This window comes from Bos javanicus, chromosome 24, assembly GCF_032452875.1.
Source record: "Bos javanicus breed banteng chromosome 24, ARS-OSU_banteng_1.0, whole genome shotgun sequence".
NCBI classification, from domain to species: domain Eukaryota; kingdom Metazoa; phylum Chordata; class Mammalia; order Artiodactyla; family Bovidae; genus Bos; species Bos javanicus.
The window spans coordinates 35,190,828-35,211,928 of NC_083891.1; the positions used below are offsets into that span (position 1 = coordinate 35,190,828).

A 21,101-nucleotide genomic window follows, 5' to 3' on the forward strand; every position below is an offset into this window, starting at 1 on the left:
GACCTTTTGTATGTTAAAAATCTGTTTTGCATTGAAGAATGGATCTTACACTTGTGAATGACTTTGAAACGTCATATATTGGTCATTTGGAAAAATTGTTTTTCTGAGTTATTTATATCTTACTTTCATGTAAGTAGTTTCATGAAATGCTCATGGATTTCATTATATAATTCTTCAAAATGGCATTTGTTAATATCACTACCAACCTCAGTGGAAAAGTCTTTAATTCTAGAAAATTGTCAGGTGCATAGTGACAGATGAGCTCTAATTTTGTCATTGGCAGCTATAAATATTGTCAGTACTTTGCCCTGAAACTACTAGCTCAGTTTCTTCATTTTTGAAAAAATGTTACTAAATACTCAAGTCTAAAACCCCATAATTTGTCAGTTATTTTAAGTAAAAACTGTATTTTGTTAAAAAAGGCAAGTAGTCAGGTTTCCAACACAAATATTCATGCAGGCTTATTGTGAAGACAGATATCAAGTAATTTTGGTATGCAGAAGTGTGTGCGATTTTTTTTTTAACTTAATTGGTACTTTGTAATTTTTATTATACCTTCATGTGTGAATAGCTTTCTCCATTATCAGCATCCCCCACAGAGTAGCACATTGGTTAAATTGATGAACCTACATTGATACATCATTATCACCGAATGTCCATGGTTTGTTAGGGTTCACTCATGGGATTGTGTGTTCTGTGGATTTGGACAAATGTATAGTGATGTGTTTTCTGTAGTGTGGTACAAAATTGTTTCACCATCCTAAAAATTCTCTATGCTGTACATGTTTCTCTCTCTCTACCTTTGACAATTATTGATATTTTTATTGTCTCTGTAGTTATGCCTTTTTCAGAATGTCGTATAGTTGGAATTATACAGTCTGTAGCCTTTTCAGATTGACATCTTTAGTAATATGCATTTAAGTTTCCAAGTCTTTTCATGGTTTGATAACTCAGTTCTTTGTTCATTCAGTCGCTCAGTTGTGTCCAGCTCTTTGTGGCCCCATGGACTGCAGCACGCCAGGCCTCCCTGACCATGACCAACTCCTGGAGCTTACTCAAACTCATGTCCATTGAGTTGGTGATGCCATCCAACCATCTCTTCCTCTGTCGCCCCCTTCTCCCCCTGCCTTCAATCTTTCCCAGCATCAGGATCTTTTCAAATGAGTCAGTCCTTCTCATCAAGTGGCCAAAGTATTGGAGTTTCAGCTTCAGCATCAGTTCTTCCAGTGAATATTCAGGACTGATTTCCTTTAGGATTGCCTGGTTGGATCTCCTTGCAGTCCAAGGGACTCTCAAGAGTCTTCTCCAACACCACAGTTCAAAAGTATCAATTCTTCGGCACTCAGCTTTCTTTACAGTCCAACTTTCACATCCATATATGACTACTGGAAAAACTATAGGTTTGATTAGATGGACGTTTGTTGGCAGAGTAATGTCTCTGTTTTTTAATATGCTGTCTAGGTTGGTTGTAACTTTTCTTCCAAGGAGCAAGTGTCTTTTAATTTCATGGCTGCAGTCACCATCTGCAGTGATTTTGGAGCCCCCCAAAATAAAGTCTGTCACTGTTTCCATTGTTTCCCCTTCTATTTGCCATGAAGTGATGGGACCAGATGCTATGATCTTCATTTTTTGAATGTTGAGTTTTAAGCCAGCTTTTTCACTCTCTCACTTTCATCAAGAGGCCCTTTAGTTCCTCTTCACTTTCTGCCAGTAAGGGTGGTGTCATCTGCGTATCTGAGGTTATTGATATTTCTCCTGGTAATCTTGATCTCAGCTTGTGCTTCATTTAGCCCGGCATTTCACATAATGTACTCTGCATATAAGTTAAATAAGCAGGGTGACAATATACAGCCTTGACATACTCCTTTCACAACTACCAATTTGTTGTTCCATGTCCAGTTCTAACTGTTGCTTCTTGACCTGCATACAGATTTCTCAGGAGGCAGGTCAGGTGGTCTGGTATTCCCGTCTTTTGAAGAATTTTCCACAGTGTGCTGTGATCTACATAGTCAAGGCTTTGGCATAATCAGTAAAGCAGAAGTAGATATTTTTCTGGAATTCTCTTGCTTTTTCTGTGATCCAACAAACGTTGGCAATTTGATCTCTGGTTCCTCTGCCTTTTCTAAATCCAGCTTGAACATCTGGAAGTTGATGGTTCACATACTATCACCACATTTAAAAAAGGGAAATAGCATCTTGGTATTATTGAAATAGTTTTGACTTCACTGGCTCTGTGAAAGGATCTGAGAGACCCCTGGAGGTTCACAGACAACACTTGGAGAACCTCATACTGGGACAGACACACTTGGATCATGATGTCTTTATCTCTTATTTATTGCTGGATTTAGTTTTCTCATATTTCAAAAGATATTTTTATGTGTTGAGGCATATTAGTGGTTTTGTTTTGCATTATCCTCACTTTGTCGTCAAGAGTTATGTGGGACACTCATTTAAAAGTTCTGTTTTCTGAATGAGTTGGTGTGAGATTGGTATTATTTTCTGTAAATATTTGAAATAAGTTACCAATGCGTTACATCTGGATTTGGGTTTTCTTCATGGGAATTTGATACTGTTTCTCTAGTAGACACCAGGCTATTTTGATTTTTTTTTTTAATGTTTTTGCATTTTGTTTAAATGTTTTTAATTTTTTTTAATGTTTAATGTTTTGTATTTTTTTAATGTTCTTCTTTCGAGGAATTTGCTTATTTTAAATATGTTGAATTTATTGACATAAAGTTGTTCCTAGTGTCTGAAATAATTGTTAGTTATCCTATTATATCATTATTTATCGATGATCCTTCTTATTCCTGTTATTAATAAAAAAATATTTTGATCAGTGTTGGTAAGGATTTATCATAAGTCTGTTTGGTTTTTGACTTTGCTGATTTTACATATTACCCATTTTCTATTTTGTTAATAGTTACTCTTATTTTTTTCTCTTTGGAGTTTAAGTTACTTCATTTTCTTGCTCTTTAAAGTGTATGCCTAGATTATTGATTTTCTTTTAAAAAAATCTATTTTCTTCTTATAGACATTTAAAACTATTATTACTAATTTTTCTTTAAGCATTTGTAGCTGAATCTAGTGGTTGTGTTTTTATTATATATGCTGTGTTTTTATTATACAGTTAAAATACTTTCTAATATACCTTGTGATTTCTTTTTTGAGCCATGGATTGTTTAGAACTGTATTTCATTTCCAATTATATGGGGCTTTTTCTAATATGTTTGTGTTACTTATTTCTGATTTGATTCTGTCATGGTCACATAACATATCCAGTGTTATTTCCATCCTTTGAAATTTGTTGACAACTTGTTTTACTCCATTCATTTGAATGTTTTCTGTGCTCTTGAAAAAATAAGGTATGCTGCTATTGTTGGGTAAAATGTTCTGTAAATGCCAGTTAGGTCAAGTTGGTGTATAGTCTTCATGTTCTTTCTATCCTAACTGATGTTTTATCTGTGTCTTTTATTAAATGTGTCCTGATCTCCAGCTCTTGTGGATTTGATTAAATCTCCTTTCAGTTGTAGTAGTTTAGTTTTGTCTGTTTTTAGGTGCATACATGTATAGGATTGTTAATAGCTCTATGAGTTGACCTTTCATCAAAATGAACTGTTCCTCTTTATCCCTGGTAATATTCTTTGCTCTTGAGTTTTACCCATTGTAGATTTTTGGTCCCTTGTTTTACAGATTATTTATAGGTTTTTTATAGATGTTTATCAGGTTAAGGAAAGTTCTGTTTCTGGTTTGTAGAAAGTTATCATGAATGTGAGTTGAGTTTGTCATATACTTTTTACATATATTTTGAAATGTTAATTTTTTTATCCTTTAATTTCTTAATGCAGTGAACTATACTTCCTTTTTTGAATAGTTAACCAATCTTAATGTGTTTTATTTTAAATATAATTCAGATTCTACTGGTAGTATTTTGTTAAAATCATTTTTGTGTTTCTTTGTGTGAAAAATACGGTTTGTAGTTTCTTGGACTGTCTTTGAGTCTTGCTGTCAGTGTAATGTTTGCCTTATCAAATGAGTCAGAAGCAGTCCTCTCTCCCCTCTTTCCTGAAAGAGTTCATATTCTGAAACTGTTGCAGAAAATTCTCCAGTGATGTTCTCTAGGCTTGGAGCTTTGTTTGTGGGAAGACATTTAATTTAAGAATTTAGTGTCTTTAATAAATGTAGGACTCTTCAGATGTTACATTTTTTTTTTATACCAGTTTTGGTAATTTGTGTTTTTTAGGTACTTGGTCTGTTTAGTTTCAGTTGTTGAATTGATGGCATACTATACTCTTTAATAACCTTTATTCTAGACTCTGTAGTGCTGTCATTTCAACATCCCCTCCTCCTGCTCCGTAGCGGCAAATTGTGCTTTCTTGCTCATTGTCTGTGTCACCTAGGGAGAAGTTGTTTAGTTTCATTGATTTCCCCTGCTCAGAGAGTCAACTTTTGCTTGTTCATTTATTATTTTATTGATTTTTCCCTCTTTGCTTTATTTTCTCCTTTCACTTTGATTTTAATATATACTTGTGCTAGCTTCTTAATGTAGAAGCTTATTTGATTTATTAATTTTAGGCCTTTTTTGATTTCTGCTTTGCCCATTTTTCTATTGTATCCATATACACTTGATTTTTTTTTAAGTTTGTCAAAATTGTGATTGTCGTAATGGGCAAGTTTTAGGATTTACACAGTTAGTGTCATTAGTCCTTTCATCTTTTATGTCAATTCTAGAAAAATCTTCCAAATTGGCAAGATTTTTAAAAAATTAACTTGGATGTTTTACAATTGTTTTATTTTATTTACATTTAAGTCCTCAATTTGTAATTCATTTTGGGCATGGCATGTCATAAGGTAAAGAACTAGAATATTTTTCTAAATTATTATCTTCAACATTCTTCATATGTAATCTCTTAGTAATTTTAAAGATATTGTTTTAGTCTTCTTTTTCAGAAATTTCTTAGCTGTTTTCATGGGCATGAGTTTATTGCATGAATGAATCATTTTGTAAGGTCTCAGAAAGGGATTTAATTAAATTTATATAATAATTTGGAATCACATCTTTATAGTAATTTTTCCAGTCCAGAAATTTGTTGTGTCCTTCAGCTTATTTAGATGTTTATTAATATCTTTATATAAAGCTTTATAGTTTTCTTATTAAAATATATATTTCTTATTATGTTTACTCTTAGATAATTTTGGTATTCATTCTTTTCAATTGTATTTTCTAGCTGACTGTTGCTAGTATAGTCTTCAACTATTTGGTTTTCCTGAGACAGTTGTCTTTGGAAAAAAATTCTTTAGTAATTGCTTGGTGCTCCTTTGCTATTATCTTATAGAAAGTATAAGTAAAAATAATAGGTGATAGAATGATCGTCATAGGTACTCATAAGGCTTGAGTTTGTTGACCTTATTTATTTCCTAATTTAATCCTCATCTAGATATTTTTATCTTATTGGCCTTTCTTAAAAACATTTTCCTGACTTTTCTCCCCTCTTTTAAACCTCTCTACCCTCTTTATCTCAGGTGTTCATGTCTTCCAATTAAGATACTGAGTACGATGTTCACATTTCAAGATTAGGAGTTTTAGGGTGACAGTCGTCTTTGTTCTATTGTGTGGAATGTTACATCAGTATTTCCTTAGGTTAATAACATGTAGAATTATAAAATTGGACATTTTGAACTAATTTATATATTTGGCTTGATAATTTCCAACAATGGAGATTTTTCTGTTCAGTTGTAAATAATGGTTACAGTTACAGAATAGACTTACATATGAATATTATCACTGCTTAGTGTGTTATGGAGAGAAATGATGCCACTAAATACGAATGATTGCCGATATTGAAAACATTCTCAGCTTTGTGACAGTGTTTTTGACCTTAGCTTTATTGAGGTATAAATAAAATATGGTATATAGAGAGTATAGTATAGTATATAGAGAGTAAAATTCACCTACTTTAGAGTTTGATGGATTTGGTTAACTTTACGCAGTCATGTCACCACTCCCACAGTCGAGATACAGACGTTCCAGCATTCTGCAGGTGACCTTTGGCCTGAAGCAGCACGCTAGCGTTTCATGATTTTTAGTGTATTTACAGAGTTGTGTAACTTCACCACAGTCTGATTTTGGAATATTTTCATCACCCCAGAAAGAAATGTGTTCCCATTTCCAGACATTCTCTTTTCCCATCTTCAGCCCTTGCAACCACTAATCTGTCTTAGATTGACCTTTCCTGGTACACAGAAGCACGTGATATGTGTTTTTCTGCGTCTGACTTATTTCCTTGAACATAAACATGGTCAGCTTTTGAGTTTTCATGAAATTTTTTTTTTTTTTTTACAGGGAATGACTGTGCTAATGATGGGGTCAGCAGACGCTCTTCCTGAGGAACCCTCAGCTAAAACTGTCTTTGTAGAAGACATGACAGAAGAACAGTTAGCATCTGCTGTAAGACATGCCACGTTTTATATACCTGATTATTACTTTTTAAGAAACAGCAAGATGATTTTCAAAAAGTAGCATCTGTGCATTTTGAGGATTTAATTGACATCAGGATGCATGTTATCAGCAGTAAACCAAAGTTTTGTTTTTGAAATTGGCTCATGGGATCCTTTTCTAATTGAACAATTCATTACAAAGTCATTAATATCTGTAATAAAGGCATCTGGCAGACAGTGCTTTTAAAGTGTTTACTGTTACTTTATGGCAAAACAAGCTTAAAGAAGTTACATAGTTTAAATGCTGGGATATTTAAATTCTCAAAACCTTCCATGGTGAAAATACATACAGTTTATCCTTAATTTAAGAATGCAGTGTTGGTTTAGAAACTGGCCAACACATTCTTGTCAAATATTATTATTGTTTTTACTACCCAGCATTTATATAGTACCATTCATTTTCTGGAAGTGTTTCCTTTTTTTTAAATTTGTTTATTTATTTTGGCTGTGCCCGGTCTTTGTTGGGGCATGTGGGATCTAGGTCCCTGACCAGAGATTGAACTGGGTATCCTGCATTGGCTGTGCTGAGTCTTAGCCACTGGACCACATGGGAAGTCTCCTTGAAGTATTTCAGTATATATTTTGTTACCCTCTTCTAGGGATAAACCTGCAGAGGAGGCAGGACTGATAAAATTCTTTATTTTCAAGAAGGGAATTAAAACACAAAATGATTGTCAGCATGATGCAAGTAAAACTTTTTTTGTTAGGAAAATAAAACATTGTTGGCATGGAATATAAATTGGTATGAGTTGGTAAATTGTTTGCTTCAAAGTGTTTAGTGATTTATATATGCTGTGTCATTTTATAAAATTGATTTAATCCTTTTCCTTATCAGATGGAGTTACCATGTGGATTGACAAACCTGGGTAATACTTGTTACATGAATGCCACAGTTCAGTGTATTCGTTCTGTGCCTGAACTCAAAGATGCCCTTAAAAGGTAAGACAGAAGAGAGACTGTATGTGTTTTTTGGGTAAAGAAGATTCACATTTGGATGAATAGTATTCTTTTGCACTTCTGTATATATTTAGTAGCTTGTGATATAATTCATCAAAAATTCACCCTGTTCATGTGTTCAATTAGATGGTCTTTATTATATTCACCAGAGTATGCAAGTATCCCACAATCTAATTTCAGAATATGCCCCTGCCCAGAAAAAACCCTCATGCTCGCTTCGTATACCTTTCCCACCTCCAGCTCTGGGCAGCCATTAGTCCTTTTTGTCCTACAGATTTGCTGATTCGGGACATTTCATATCAGTGGGGTCATACACTATATGCTCTTTTTGTGACTGGCTTCTTTCACTCAGCATACTGTTCTCCAGGTTTATCCATACTGTAGCATGTAAGGTCTACCCTGGTGGCTCAGACGGTAAAGAATCCGCCTGCAGTGCGGGAGACCTGGGTTCGATGCCTGGGTTGGGAAGATCCCCTGGAGGAAGGCACGGCAGTCCGCTCCAGTCGTCTTGCCTGGAGAATCCCATGGACAGAGGAGCCTGGCGGGCCACAGTCTGTGGGGTCGCAGAGTCGGACATGACTGAGCGACTAAGCACACATAGCATATAGCAGTCCTTCACTGCTTTTAACAACTGAATAATAGTCCACTGTGGATATGCTCTTTTGGCTATCCAGTCATCAGTTGACGGACATTTGGATTGTTTCCACGTTTTAGCTGGCATAAATGATGCTACAGTGAACATTCAAACACAAGTTTTTGTGCAGATGAGGTGTTCTCATTTCTCTTGGTTGTGAGTAGGTTGCTTGTTCACGTGGTAACTCTTAAACAACATTTGAGAAACTGCCAAACTGTTTTCCAAAGTACCATTTTACATCCTCTGCAGCAGTGCTCGAGAGAGCTCCCGATTTCTTTGCTTCTGTGCTAGTCTTTTTAAACAATATTCAGGTTTATTAAGTTTTTAAAAGCTTTAGGCCGTTGTGTATAGTGCTGCTATAAACATTGGGGTGCATGTATCTTTTTGAATATAGTTTTGTCCAGATACATGCTTAGGAGTGGGATTGCTGGATCATATGGTAGCTCTGTTTTTAGTTTTCTAAGGAACCTTCATAAAGTTTTCCACAGTGGCTGCACCTACTTACATTCCCATCAGCAATGAGGAGGGTTCCCTTTTCTCTACACCATCTCCAGCCTTTGTTATATGTAGACTTTTTAATGATGGCCAGGACTGTTGTAAGGTGGTACCTCATTGTAGTTTTGATCTGCATCTCTCTAATAATTAGAAAAGTTGAGCATCTTTTCATGTGTCATCTATATGTCTTTGTAGAAATGTCTGTATAGGTCTTCTATTCATTTTTGGATTGAGTTGGCTTTTTTTTGCTGTTAAGTTCAATGAGCTATTTGTATATTTTGGAAATTGATCCCTTGTTGATTGCGTCATTTGCAAATATTTTTTCCCATTCTTTTCATTTTGTTTACGGTTTTCTTGGCTGTGCGAAACCCAAGTTTGTTTTTAATAATTGAATTATATAGAAACATGTAGACATGAATTATCCCACAATGAACACATCCCTGTGACCAATACAGATCAACAGAATCCTGTTAGCACTCTGAAAATCCCCTCACCAATCCCTTCCAGTCCATGGCCCCCACCCTTCTTTCTAAAGTTGTTGTATTCACCTGACCTCATAGAGTAATTTTGCTTTTTTTGAACTCTGTATGAACAGAAACATACATATTATATATTCATTTGAGTCCGGCTCATTATGTTTGGCTTTTCCATGTTTTGTGTGTGTGTTCATTTTTGTTCATGCCGTAGACTACACCATTGTATATACTACTAAATAATTACTCTTTTTTCTGTCAATGAATGTTTGAGTTGATCTGATCTATGATTGGTAGTGAATATTTCACAAATGATCGAAATATAGTGAAGACATCCTCTTTTTGTAGGTGATAAAGTATAATAAGCATTAACTTTATTACATTCAGATTGTCTATATCATTTTTTTATTTATCGACTTGACAAAGATTGGGTAAAGTACTCTATTGGTTCTTTTGTCTGTAAACACTCAGTATTTTTTTCTGTTAAACCTCTCAGTACTCATGTCCATTGTTCCTCTTCTCTAATTAATGGTTTTTCTTTGTAAAGTTCCTTATGAATGTTGTTTGGCTGATTGTATAGTCTTACCTTAATTAGGAATTATATATTTTCTTGGCATAATATTGAGAGTTTTGGGGAAATGGTATTAAATTATCTATGATCTTCCTATTTCCAGTTATTAAAAAAAAGATTGATAATTCATTAATGCATCTTTTGTCGTAAATGTTGAATAGTTACATCCTGTGTATGGCTGTGTGTATGCTCGTGTATGCATGCTTAATTGTGTTTGACTTTTTGCGACGTTATGGACTGTAGCCCACCAGGTTCCCTCTGTCCATGGAATTTTCCAGGCAAGAATACTGGAGCACATTGACATTTCCTTCTCCAGGGATCTTCTGGACCCAGGGATTGAACCTACGTCTCTTAAGCCTGCTACATTGGCAGGCAGATCCTTTACCAGATGAGCCACTGGGAAAGCCCCTGTTACCCTGTTCAGTTCATTTCAGTTCAGTCGCTCAGTCATGCCCGACTCTTTGCGACCCCATGAATCGCAGCACGCCAGGCCTCCCTGTCCATCACCAACTCCCGGAGTTCACTCAGACTCACGTCCATCGAGTCAGTGATGCCATCCAGCCATCTCATCCTCTGTCGTCCCCTTCTCCTCCTGCCCCCAATCCCTCCCAGCATCAGAGTCTTTTCCAATGAGTCAACTCTTCGCATGAGGTGGCCAAAGTACTGGAGTTTCAGCTTCAGCATCATTCCCTCCAAAGAAATCCCAGGGCTGATCTCCTTCAGAATGGACTGGTTGGATCTCCTTGCAGTCCAGGGGACTCTCAAGAGTCTTCTCCAACACCACAGTTCAAAAGCATCAATTCTTCTGCGCTCAGCCTTCTTCACAGTCCAACTCTCACATCCATACATGACCACAGGAAAAACCATAGCCTTGACTAGACGAACCTTTGTTGGCAAAGTAATATCTCTGCTTTTGAATATGCTATCTAGGTTGGTCATAACTTTCCTTCTAAGGAGTAAGCGTCTTTTAATTTCATGGCTGCAGTCACCATCTGCAGTGATTTTGGAGCCCCCCAAAATAAAGTCTGACACTGTTTCCACTGTTTCCCCATCTATTTCCCATGAAGTGCTGGGACCGGATGCCATGATCTTCGTTTTCTGAATGTTGAGCTTTAAGCCAGCTTTCTCACTCTTCACTTTCACTTTCATCAAGAGGCTTTTTAGTTCCTCTTCACTTTCTGCCATAAGGGTTGTGTCATCTGCATATCTGAGGTTATTGATATTTCTCCCGGCAGTCTTGATTCTAGCTTGTGCTTCTTCCAGCCCAGCGTTTCTCATGATGTACTCTGCATAGAAGTTAAATAAGCAGGGTGATAATATACAGCCTTGACGAACTCCTTTTCCTATTTGGAACCAGTCTGTTGTTCCATGTCCAGTTCTAACTGTTGCTTCCTGACTTGCATACATGTTTCTCAAGAGGCAGGTCAGGTGGTCTGATATTCCCATCTCTTTCAGAGTTTTCCACAGTTTATTGTGATCCACACAGTCAAAAGGCTTTGGCATATTCAATAAAGAAGAAATAAATGTTTTTCTGCAATGCTCTTGGTTTCTCCATGATCCAGCGGATATTGGCCATTTGATCTCTGGTTCCTCTGCCTTTTCTAAAACCAGCTTGAACATCAGGAAGTTCACGGTTCACGTATTGCTGAAGCCTGGCTTGGAGAATTTTGAGCATTACTTTAGTAGCATGTGAGATGAGTGCAGTTGTGCTGTAGTTTGAGCATTCTTTGGCATTGCCTTTCTTTGGGATTGGAATGAAAACTAACCTTTTCCAATCCTGTGGCCACTGCTGAGTTTTCCAAATTTGCTGGCATATTGAGTGCAGCACTTTCACAGCATCATCTTTCAGGATTTGAAATAGCTCAACTGGAATTCCATCACCTCCACTATCTTTGTTTGTAGTGATGCTTTCTAAGGCCCACTTGACTTCACATTCCAGGATGTCTGGCTCTAGGTCAGTGATCACACCATCGTGATTATCTGGGTCGTGAAGATCTTTTTTGTACAGTTCTGTGTATTCTTGCCACCCCTTCTTAATATCTTCTGCTTCGGTTAGGTCCATGCCATTTCTGTCCTTTATCGAGCCCATCTTTGCATGAAATGTCCCCTTGGTGTCTCTAATCTTCTTGTTACCCTGTAGCGAGATGTAAATTCATAACAGCAGCCCATTATGTAATGGCATGGTTCAGTGATGTCGTGGGGTGCACTTGCTTTATGAGTACTTAATTTCAACTTCAGAAGTACCCTTTAAAAGTCCTAAAGTGTCTGCCAGGGAAACTGTTACAATTTTTAATTTTTTAATGAACGTATATAATTTAGGGGCCTTCCCTGGTGGCTAAAAGAATCTAGCAGTAAAAGAATCTGCCTGCTAATGCAGGAGACATGGGTTTGATTCCTGGGTCAGGAAGATCCCTTGGAGAAAGAAATGGCAACCTGCTCCAGTATTCCTGCCTGGAGAATTGAATCCCATGGAAAGAGGAGCCTGGTGGGCTTATAGTCCATGGGGTTGCAAAGAGTTGGACACAACTAACACTTTCACTCTCATGGATTATTGTATATTAAAAAAATTAAGAATATTTTAGTTGTAGGAGTTTCCAAAAGATCTAAACAAACAAGTGAAAAAAAGCAAGACTCTTCAATTGAATATAATTTAACATTTTCTGTGACCTCTTTCATTCACTTATATAAGCACATAGTTTTGTTTTAATTGAAATATAATTTATATCTAGTGAAAGGTATGCATCTTAAGTGTTGGATGTGAGCAATTTTGATAAATTCTCTATGACTCATTTTACAGTCAAGTTAATGGAACACTGTTATCATCTCAGGTTGGTGTGGTGTTGTACTTTTCCTGGTCAGCTGCTCAGCTCTTTCCCGTTGCCCGGTGTTTAATATTATCTGAATGATAATTTCTGATCCTTTGTCATAAAATATTTGTTTAAGTAGATATGGTGATTTGAATATTTCCGTGGGTGACCAGTCCTTTGTACTGCTGTAAATTAACTGAGATTCATAAAAATGAATTTAGAAATCAGAAACTCCTCGAATAGAGGAGCCTGATAGGCTACTGTCCATAGGGTCACAGAGTTAGTGCATGCGCGTGCACACACACACAGCTCATTTTATAGGTGAGGGAAATGACTAGAAATTTATTTTGTGTGTGTAAGAAATTAGTGCTGAATGTAGGCTTATTGATTTCCATTTAATGTTTTTGATCCAAAGCGTTTTTCTTCATTTATATAACAAATATAACAAAATTATATTTTGTTTTCTTTGTAATAATGGACATTAAATATGTACTTTCTTGTTATGCACAGTTTGTAGAAAATATTATAGATAAGACGGGAAAGAATGTAAAGTAGGCTTTATTTACCTAAATTCTGCTTTTTCTTAGCAGTCGTTTTTGCCCATATAATTCTTAAAGGAACCAAGACTGGAAGAGAAGTAAAAATGGTGGGGACAGCTCAGGGAAACTTATAGTTGAGGGTGTCAGTGTCATAATGAGTCCTTTGAACTTGTTTCCTCCTGTCTGAGTTTCAGAATCTCTCTAACTCTGTCCTGCTGTTCATAGGTATGCAGGCGCCTTGAGAGCTTCAGGAGAGATGGCGTCCGCACAGTACATTACTGCAGGTCAGTATCTATATATTCTACCAAAAGCGTTTACTGAATACTTGCCTTCAAAATCAAAGAAGGCAAGTTAGTTTTAAAAGTGTTCAGGAAGTATGTTTAAGGATTTAAACATATTTAAGATTGCCGTATTCAGGAGTTCAGTACAAGGCAACCAAGTATATGCTTAAAGGGAGGAGCATTGGGAGTGGTTACCTGATGTCCTGATAATGGCTCATTTGTAGCAGTTAAGCCTGCCTGTTTGATTTCTGGGCAGAAGTTGTATGTTCTCTGTACTGAATGAATATACACTGCTTTGTTAGGAAGGCAAAGGCTGTCAAGGATAGAGAGACTTAGAGCACCAGCCAGAAGTTGTTTTTTATAGCTAGTTATTGCATTATGAAGTCTTCTGATGAATTCTTTAAGATTTAAAAACAGTTTTTTTTCTTATTAGGGATCCAGCAATTGCAAAAGGAGTAGATATACTTAAAAATAATTAATACGCAGTGCTTTATTAATTGAGAATTAGTTTACAGTAGCTTGTATTTATATTAACTATGTCACTATTTTACTAAGCAGGTATTTGCTTTGTTTTTAAGCCCTTAGAGATTTGTTTGACTCCATGGATAAAACTTCTTCTAGTATTCCACCAATTATTCTACTGCAGTTTTTGCACATGGCTTTTCCACAGTTTGCAGAGAAGGGCGAACAAGGACAGTATCTTCAGCAGGTAATCAGGGCAAGGTTCTGTGGTGTTCATTTTGTACGTGTAAAACTTAGGTGTCCTACACTGACTGACTAAGCTCTATTTGGAAATACAATGCCAGTCCCCTCTAGTTCACACCACCATTATCTCTTGCCTGGAGAGGTGCAGTAGTCTGGTATCTGACCGTCTTGCTTCTGCCCTCTGTGGTGCTTCTCTGCATAGCCCCCAGAGTCCTTTAAAGAATGTAAGATTATGTTGGTTCCCTTGTTTTCTGTCTTGGTCCTAAACAGTCTACTGCCTGCCTGCCTGCCTTTCTGAGCTTGTCATGTACCACTGTTCCCCTTGCAGTTCTCTCCAGATAAACCGGCTTCCTTGCTATTTAAAAAAAGAACTCTCCACATATCCTCTTTCTGTAGGGCCTTTGCTGTTTTTCCTTTGGCCGTCAGATAGGGATATGCCTTGCCTCCTCACCTCATTCAGGTCTCATGGGTCAAATGTCAAGGCATCAGAGAGGTTTTCCTTGACAGTCCTACTGAAATAGCACACTCCTCTTTCCCTAATCACTTCCTACTCCCATATTGCTTTTTTTTTTCTTCATAGCCCTCTTTACTTGAATTTGTTCTATTTTGTTTATTTATGTTCCCCACTAGGACTTTTTTCTACTCTGTTGACTGCTATGTAGTCCTTGTATCTAGAATGGTGTTTAGCATAATGAGTTCACTAAACATCTCTTGAATGAATAAACAAACTATTCTGGAATGCTTCACTGTTTTGAAGGTCATAAAATATTTAATTTGGCTTAATATTTAAAACAAAACAACTTTCTTCCCCTTCCCTAAGGAAACAGTAATTATTTTGGAAGTACTTTGTAAATCAAACACTGTATCTGCCAGGATTACTTACTATGTCACTTTTTAAATTACAGGATGCTAATGAGTGTTGGGTACAAATGATGCGAGTATTACAGCAGAAATTGGAAGCTATAGAGGATGATACTGTTAAAGAGGTAATTGAAATATATTTGTGTAGGCTTTGAGTTTCATTCCATCCCACCCTAAAAGTCTTGAAATAAGTTCATCTTAATAGATAGACATGTCCTTGAATACTTGAGATAAATGAATCTGTAGTTGGAATTTGACAGCTTGCATTTGACGCTTGACTTCAGTGTACTATTTACTAAATTTAATCCTTGCGCTTACTGAGCATCTGTAGTTTTTTGGTAATATTTTTTGATCAGTAGAAAGGTTTTGCAGACAGGGATTACATTTAAAAAAAACTTAAATATGTGTTACTAAACTGGATTGTGTGGGAGGTGATGTACATTAATATCCGTGTGAAGTAAAATTGGAATTTTTATTTCATCTGAATTTTTGCAGACAGATTCTTCATCTGCATCAGCAGTGACACCTTCTAAAAAGAAAAGTTTAATTGATCAGTTCTTTGGAGTTGAATTTGAGACGACGTATCCTTATGAGCCAAGATTCATATGGACTGTAATCATAACTTATTGAGTATGAATTGGTATAAATAGTATTGTTGATTGGATGGTGGGTGGGATATGAAGGAAAATTCTTTAGAGGTTTTTATGGTTAAAAAATATGGAAATTACGAATTTGAAAAAATACCCATTGGAGTGATCTTGAAGTTTAGATAAATGGACTCTTTAAGGAGGACATTCATTATTTTTTCCTAAGAATATCTTCAACAGAATGCTTCATTAATTCACCTCATAGAGAATTAATTTTTAATTGTATGAAATGGGATATATCAGCAAAATTACATACATGAAATGGAAGCAATTAATAAAACATGAATTTAGGAGAGCAGCATTTTCTAGATCATGGGTAGATTTATCTTTGAGTTATTAAGACCATTTTAAGATTATATAAATACCAAGTTATTTGCTGAGAGTTTATCCTTTTTCACACATTCATTACTCCATATTGTTGGTAAGTGAATGAGCATTTTTAAGTATTGAAATGAATCTCTGCTGGGAGACTAAAACGTTTTAAATACCAGTGAATGATGTTATTAATTTTAAAAGCATTGGGATAACTTATTTTGTTAGAGATTATATAGCAAATTGAACGGCTGTTGGTATATTCCTTAACTTACTTTGCACAGCATGAAATGTACAGAATCTGAAGAAGAAGAAGTCACTAAAGGAAAGGAAAGTCAGCTTCAGCTTAGCTGTTTCATCAATCAAGAAGTCAAGTATCTTTTTACAGGACTTAAGTTGGTAAGGATAATTACAGTTTATCCACATGGTTTGTGGATTCTTTTACTTGCAAATATACCTACTTGCTAACTTTTATTTATAACCCCAACATCAATACTCATGGTTCTTTCATGGTCACCTGTAGACATGTGCAAGGTGGCAAGAATTCTGAGATGTGTGAGTCACACTGTCTCACCTGAGGCCCTCTGCCTTCTTGTTTCAGTGGAAACTAGTGTGCTCCTTGCAGTAATTTCAGTGCCACGTTTCTTGAATTTTTGTGCTTCTTGTAGGTGATCTTGCTGTGGATAGTGGCCTTCTGGCATGCTGCTAAAGTGCCGTCTGGTGTTCTAAGCACAGGAAGGTGGCGATGGCCTTAAGGAGAGAAAACGTTGGTTAGATCAGCTTCATTCATGGTTGAGTTACAGTGTACTTGGCTGTGAGTTCAGTGTTACTGCGTCAGCAGTGTGTGTTAAGGTGTCATTACACAGCAGAAAGACTCATAAAACAAGGCTGTATATTGATGGGTTGACAAAAATGTTATGACCAGAGGCTCGAAGGAGGCCTCAGGGGGCATTGTAATGAGGATATATTAATACTGGCGAGATAGACACTGGGATTGGCCCGTGCAGATGAGGGCCTGTAGACATTCTGCCATTGCAGTAGGACTGCAGTCGAGGCCCTAGAATTTAAGTGACTTTATTGGTTGGTGGCAAAGCCAGATCTAAAACTTGATTTTCTCACTATTCAGTTAGTTCTGTCTCCCCACTGCCATGCCGAAAAACCCACCCTAGTGGGCACATTGATAAAATAGAACAATTTTGCTTGCCTGTCATTTATTTGATAGTTTGGGGGAATATGTACATCTCTCAATTTTTTTTTTTTAAACTTTGGCTGCACCGTGCAGCTTATGGGATCTTAGTTCTCCCACTAGGAATTGAACCCATGCCCCCTCGACAATGAAAGCTCAGAGTCCTAACCACTGGACCACCAGGGAATTCCTCAGTATTCCTAAGTATGTACATCTATTGAAGGATAGTCAGTGAATTGGGGCAAGTTTCATGGCATCAAAATGTTAATTAGAGAGTATGGGATAGAATATTTTGACAAGGACTTTCCAGGTTATTTTCTTAATAATTTTATAAAATTCAATGAAAGCTAAGTATACCTGGAATATCTTGATGATAGTGGATTGATGATAGTAATACATAGTTAACCTGATCAGTAAGCTCTAGTACATGGGGATGCAAAGAGTTGGACATAACTGAGCACTTTAAAAATTTTACAAAGTACCAGATACGCTTTCACATTTTCATGAGATGTTAACATTAATTGTCTTGGTATTTTTAGATGCTTTGTCATCATTGGTTTTATCCTTGAGTAATTTTGCTCCACATTTCTTTACCTCTTCATTGTTGAGTAAACTTGGTTAAATGTTAAAAACCTACTCCATAGTGATTCCTTTTGTAATGTGGGTAGTAATTTTAAAAAGTCAAACCTGGAACAATTTTTATGCGAGTATAAGACGATTTTGCTGCTGTTGCTGCTTAGTCACTCAGTTGTGTCTGACTCTTTGCAACCATATGGACTGTAGCCTGTGAGGCTTCCCTGTCCATGGGATTTTCCAGGCAAGCATATGGCAGCGGGTTGCCAGTTCCTATTCCAGGGGATCTTCCTGACCCAGGGATCAAACGTGAGTCTCTGGCGTCTCTGCATTGGCAGGTGGATTCTTTACCACTGCCGCCAGCTGGGAAGCCCCCAACATGCTTACTGAACATAGACTATGTACCAGATAGTTCTCCAAGTTTTCTTCATGTGTTAACTCATGCAGTTCTGACACCAGCACTGTGACGAAGTGCTGTCACTACCAGTACAGATGATGCCCAGAGGGAGACCTGTGTTGCTCAGTGCCACCCAGGCTGTAAGGATGGAAAGGCGGACACTGGTTAGAAGATGCAAGGGCTGAAGGCTTTCCCACATCTATTAGATTAACAGGTTTTCTGTGTTGTGACTTTCTCAAATTTAACAATAATTGATTGGTTCTGGAAGGCTTAGCTACATAAAACATAAAGAACAAGAGTTATTTACATTCTCTTCCTTTTCCTCTAATACAAATATTCTGACGATCTGTAAATAGAAGAATACCATGAAAGGTTTCCTTATGTTGTATAAAAACACAGTATAAAGTCTCAGAATCTGACCATTTGGATCATAAATTAAAAGACTCAAATATTTACATTCTGAAGAGTTCATGCAAGTAAAGACAAATTATTTTTATGCCTTTTAAGAACTAAACCATATCTAAAAGCCTTCTCACTTTGTCTTCATTCAGAGTATTTCTCAGGGGTATAAATCTGTTGATATACTATATGTTATCTCTTAAATAGTCCTAAGTTTTCAAAGAGTTAAAGATATAATTCTGTATTGCAGAAGACATTTTTTAATGTTTGGTCTTATGTTCTTTTTTAGCGACTTCAGGAAGAAATCACCAAACAGTCTCCAACATTGCAAAGAAATGCTTTGTACATCAAATCTGTAAGTTTTGGAATCCAATTCCATTTAATCGAAAGGTTGCTGGTTAATTAATGTTACCCAGACTTTGTTTTTACCAAACTGAGGAATTAGAAACTTGTGTGGCGTTTGCATGTTATAGAATTTCTTTCCATTTTCTCTCCTCAGTCAAAGATCAGCCGGTTACCTGCTTACTTAACTATTCAGATGGTTCGATTTTTTTACAAAGAGAAGGAATCTGTGAATGCTAAAGTTCTTAAGGTTAGTAATAAATTTACTGTAATAATTATAATTTTTTGAAGGCAATTCCTTATTTACAGTAGATTTCTTTATTCTTTTAGAACTCACTTCAAAATACTATACAGAAGTTATTAACATTAGATAAGTGGTTATTAATCAGGAATATATATTGGAATTGTCTGTTTTCCCTTTTCTTTTAACATACGCATGCCTCCCCCTCAGCCCTGTCCAAGCATCTGATTAAGGGGGGCCTCGGGTCTTAGATTTTTCAAGAGTCCCAGGTAATTCTGATGGATGCCCTCCTGTCCCCAGTAGTACCACTAAACCAGATCCTCAGTTGCAGAGATACCGGTAGGTTTGGGGACAGGAGTGGGCTAAGCGGTAGTGTAACACACTGTCATCTGTGTGATTCCTTTCTTCCAGGTGAAGGGAAAGTGTTAAATTACTGGTGCCCAAAGAATAATCATTTGATGTCAGAGCCAGCCTTAGGATTTGTCCGTTTCATTGAACTGTAGCTCTGCAGTGTATCCATAGAGTCTCTGATCCTTTGGGAAGGGGTATATAATTCTAACCTCTTGAGCTGAATTTCATTAATACATTTTCAGATATACTTAGGTTTGTACAAGCAGGTTAAATGTAGTTGAAGTAATCTGCTAGTTTAGTATTTCTGAAATGCTTCATTTGTTGTTTAAAATTTTGGTAGCTCCTCTGTAGTTAGTTTGATAAGGGTTAAAATGTTGACAGAAAAGTTGAAAAGAATTTTTGTCTTAAAATTAGGGCCAGATTGAAAATAAGCACTATAGTTTCAACTGCATGGGTCTCCACATGATTTTTATAGGTCTTATTTTCAGCTTTATTTGACTATGAAAGCAGTAATGTAAAAGTGTGGTAAATATTTTAAGTAACTACCTTTTTAATTCTGTTTGCACTTTTTATTTTTGGTTTGTATATAGGATGTGAAATTTCCTCTTATGTTGGATGTGTATGAACTATGTACACCAGAACTTCAAGAGAAAATGGTTTCTTTTCGATCAAAATTCAAGGATCTAGAGGATAAAAAAGTAAATCAGCAGCCAAAGACAGTAAGTTCTTATTGTTCATTTTCTGACCTTAACATGTTTATCTTTACTCTGTGTTCAGTATTTACTTTATATTGTTAATCTGTTAGTACTAATGGGTGAATCTGTATTTGGCATATATACAAATCCTACATGTATTGGTGAAGCCCTTAAAGTTTTAGATATATTTTAGCATAAGGAAAAGGACTCTAGCTATGCTGAATGGGTCCTTTATGATAGAATGAACATAATATTTCCTTTTCCCCTAAAATTTGCAGCTTATATTCTTTTAAAGTTTATTTCCTCAAAGCATTTCACATAACATCTTGCCTTGTAAAATTTAGTGTATTTTATTATTTTCCTTGTAAGACATGACGTTATCTTCATTTCTTAAAATGGATTGGTGTCACAGAATATTGCTTCCTTTATGCCCACTGTGACAACTAAAGTTGTATCTTTTAATAAGTGCTAATGGTATGCCTGTAACTGTTAAAATTATAACCTTAGCAACTTTATATTTAATAAATTGTATATTTTAAATTCAGAGAAGGCACAGCTGAATTACATGTTTTCTTGAAAAGGAAAAAGATATTTCCTGGTAACTAGGAATATTTCCAGTGTGATATTACATACCAAATTTTAAAATTAAATTCTTCTGCAGGTTTTGTGTGTCTGTTAAAAGGAATTTTTAAAATTAAACTTCGAGATAATTGTAGAATCACATGCAGTTGTAAGAAATAATAGAGTTCCTCGTTTCTCCTAGTGGTAACAGCTTGCAAAACTATAATATAATGTCGTAGCTGGAATATTGACATTGATACGGTCTAGGTGCAGTACGTTTTTCTCATCACAAAGATCTCTCTCGCTGCCCCTTTGTAGCCAAGTCCACTTTCCGCTACCCCCTTCATTCTTATCAGCAATGTCTGCCAATCTGTTTTCTTTGAATTCTTGCCAGAATCTGGTAGTGTCACTATTATTTTAGCCGTTTGTGTAGGTTTGCTTGATGTGGCCTGAAGGCTAATGATGTTGAGCACGTCTTCATGTGTTTCTTTGGCATCTATGTGCCCTCTTTGATGTCTCTTCATATTTTCTGTGTGTGTATGTGTTAGTTGCTCAGTTGTGTCCAACTCTTTGTGACCT

General features: G+C 36.3%; 1 protein-coding gene across 1 annotated transcript in view; it reads left to right on the plus strand.

Annotated features, from left to right (window-relative positions):
* Positions 1-21,101, plus strand: part of USP14 (ubiquitin specific peptidase 14) — a 37,377-nt gene that overhangs the window by 8,049 nt on the left and 8,227 nt on the right. Inside the window, exons 4-13 of the mRNA XM_061399813.1 lie at positions 6,341-6,445; positions 7,331-7,434; positions 13,197-13,255; positions 13,831-13,961; positions 14,863-14,943; positions 15,314-15,399; positions 16,062-16,176; positions 18,622-18,687; positions 18,832-18,924; positions 19,857-19,985. Of these exons, the coding sequence (XP_061255797.1) occupies positions 6,341-6,445; positions 7,331-7,434; positions 13,197-13,255; positions 13,831-13,961; positions 14,863-14,943; positions 15,314-15,399; positions 16,062-16,176; positions 18,622-18,687; positions 18,832-18,924; positions 19,857-19,985 (969 nt within the window). The remainder of the gene's footprint in view (positions 1-6,340; positions 6,446-7,330; positions 7,435-13,196; positions 13,256-13,830; positions 13,962-14,862; positions 14,944-15,313; positions 15,400-16,061; positions 16,177-18,621; positions 18,688-18,831; positions 18,925-19,856; positions 19,986-21,101) is intronic.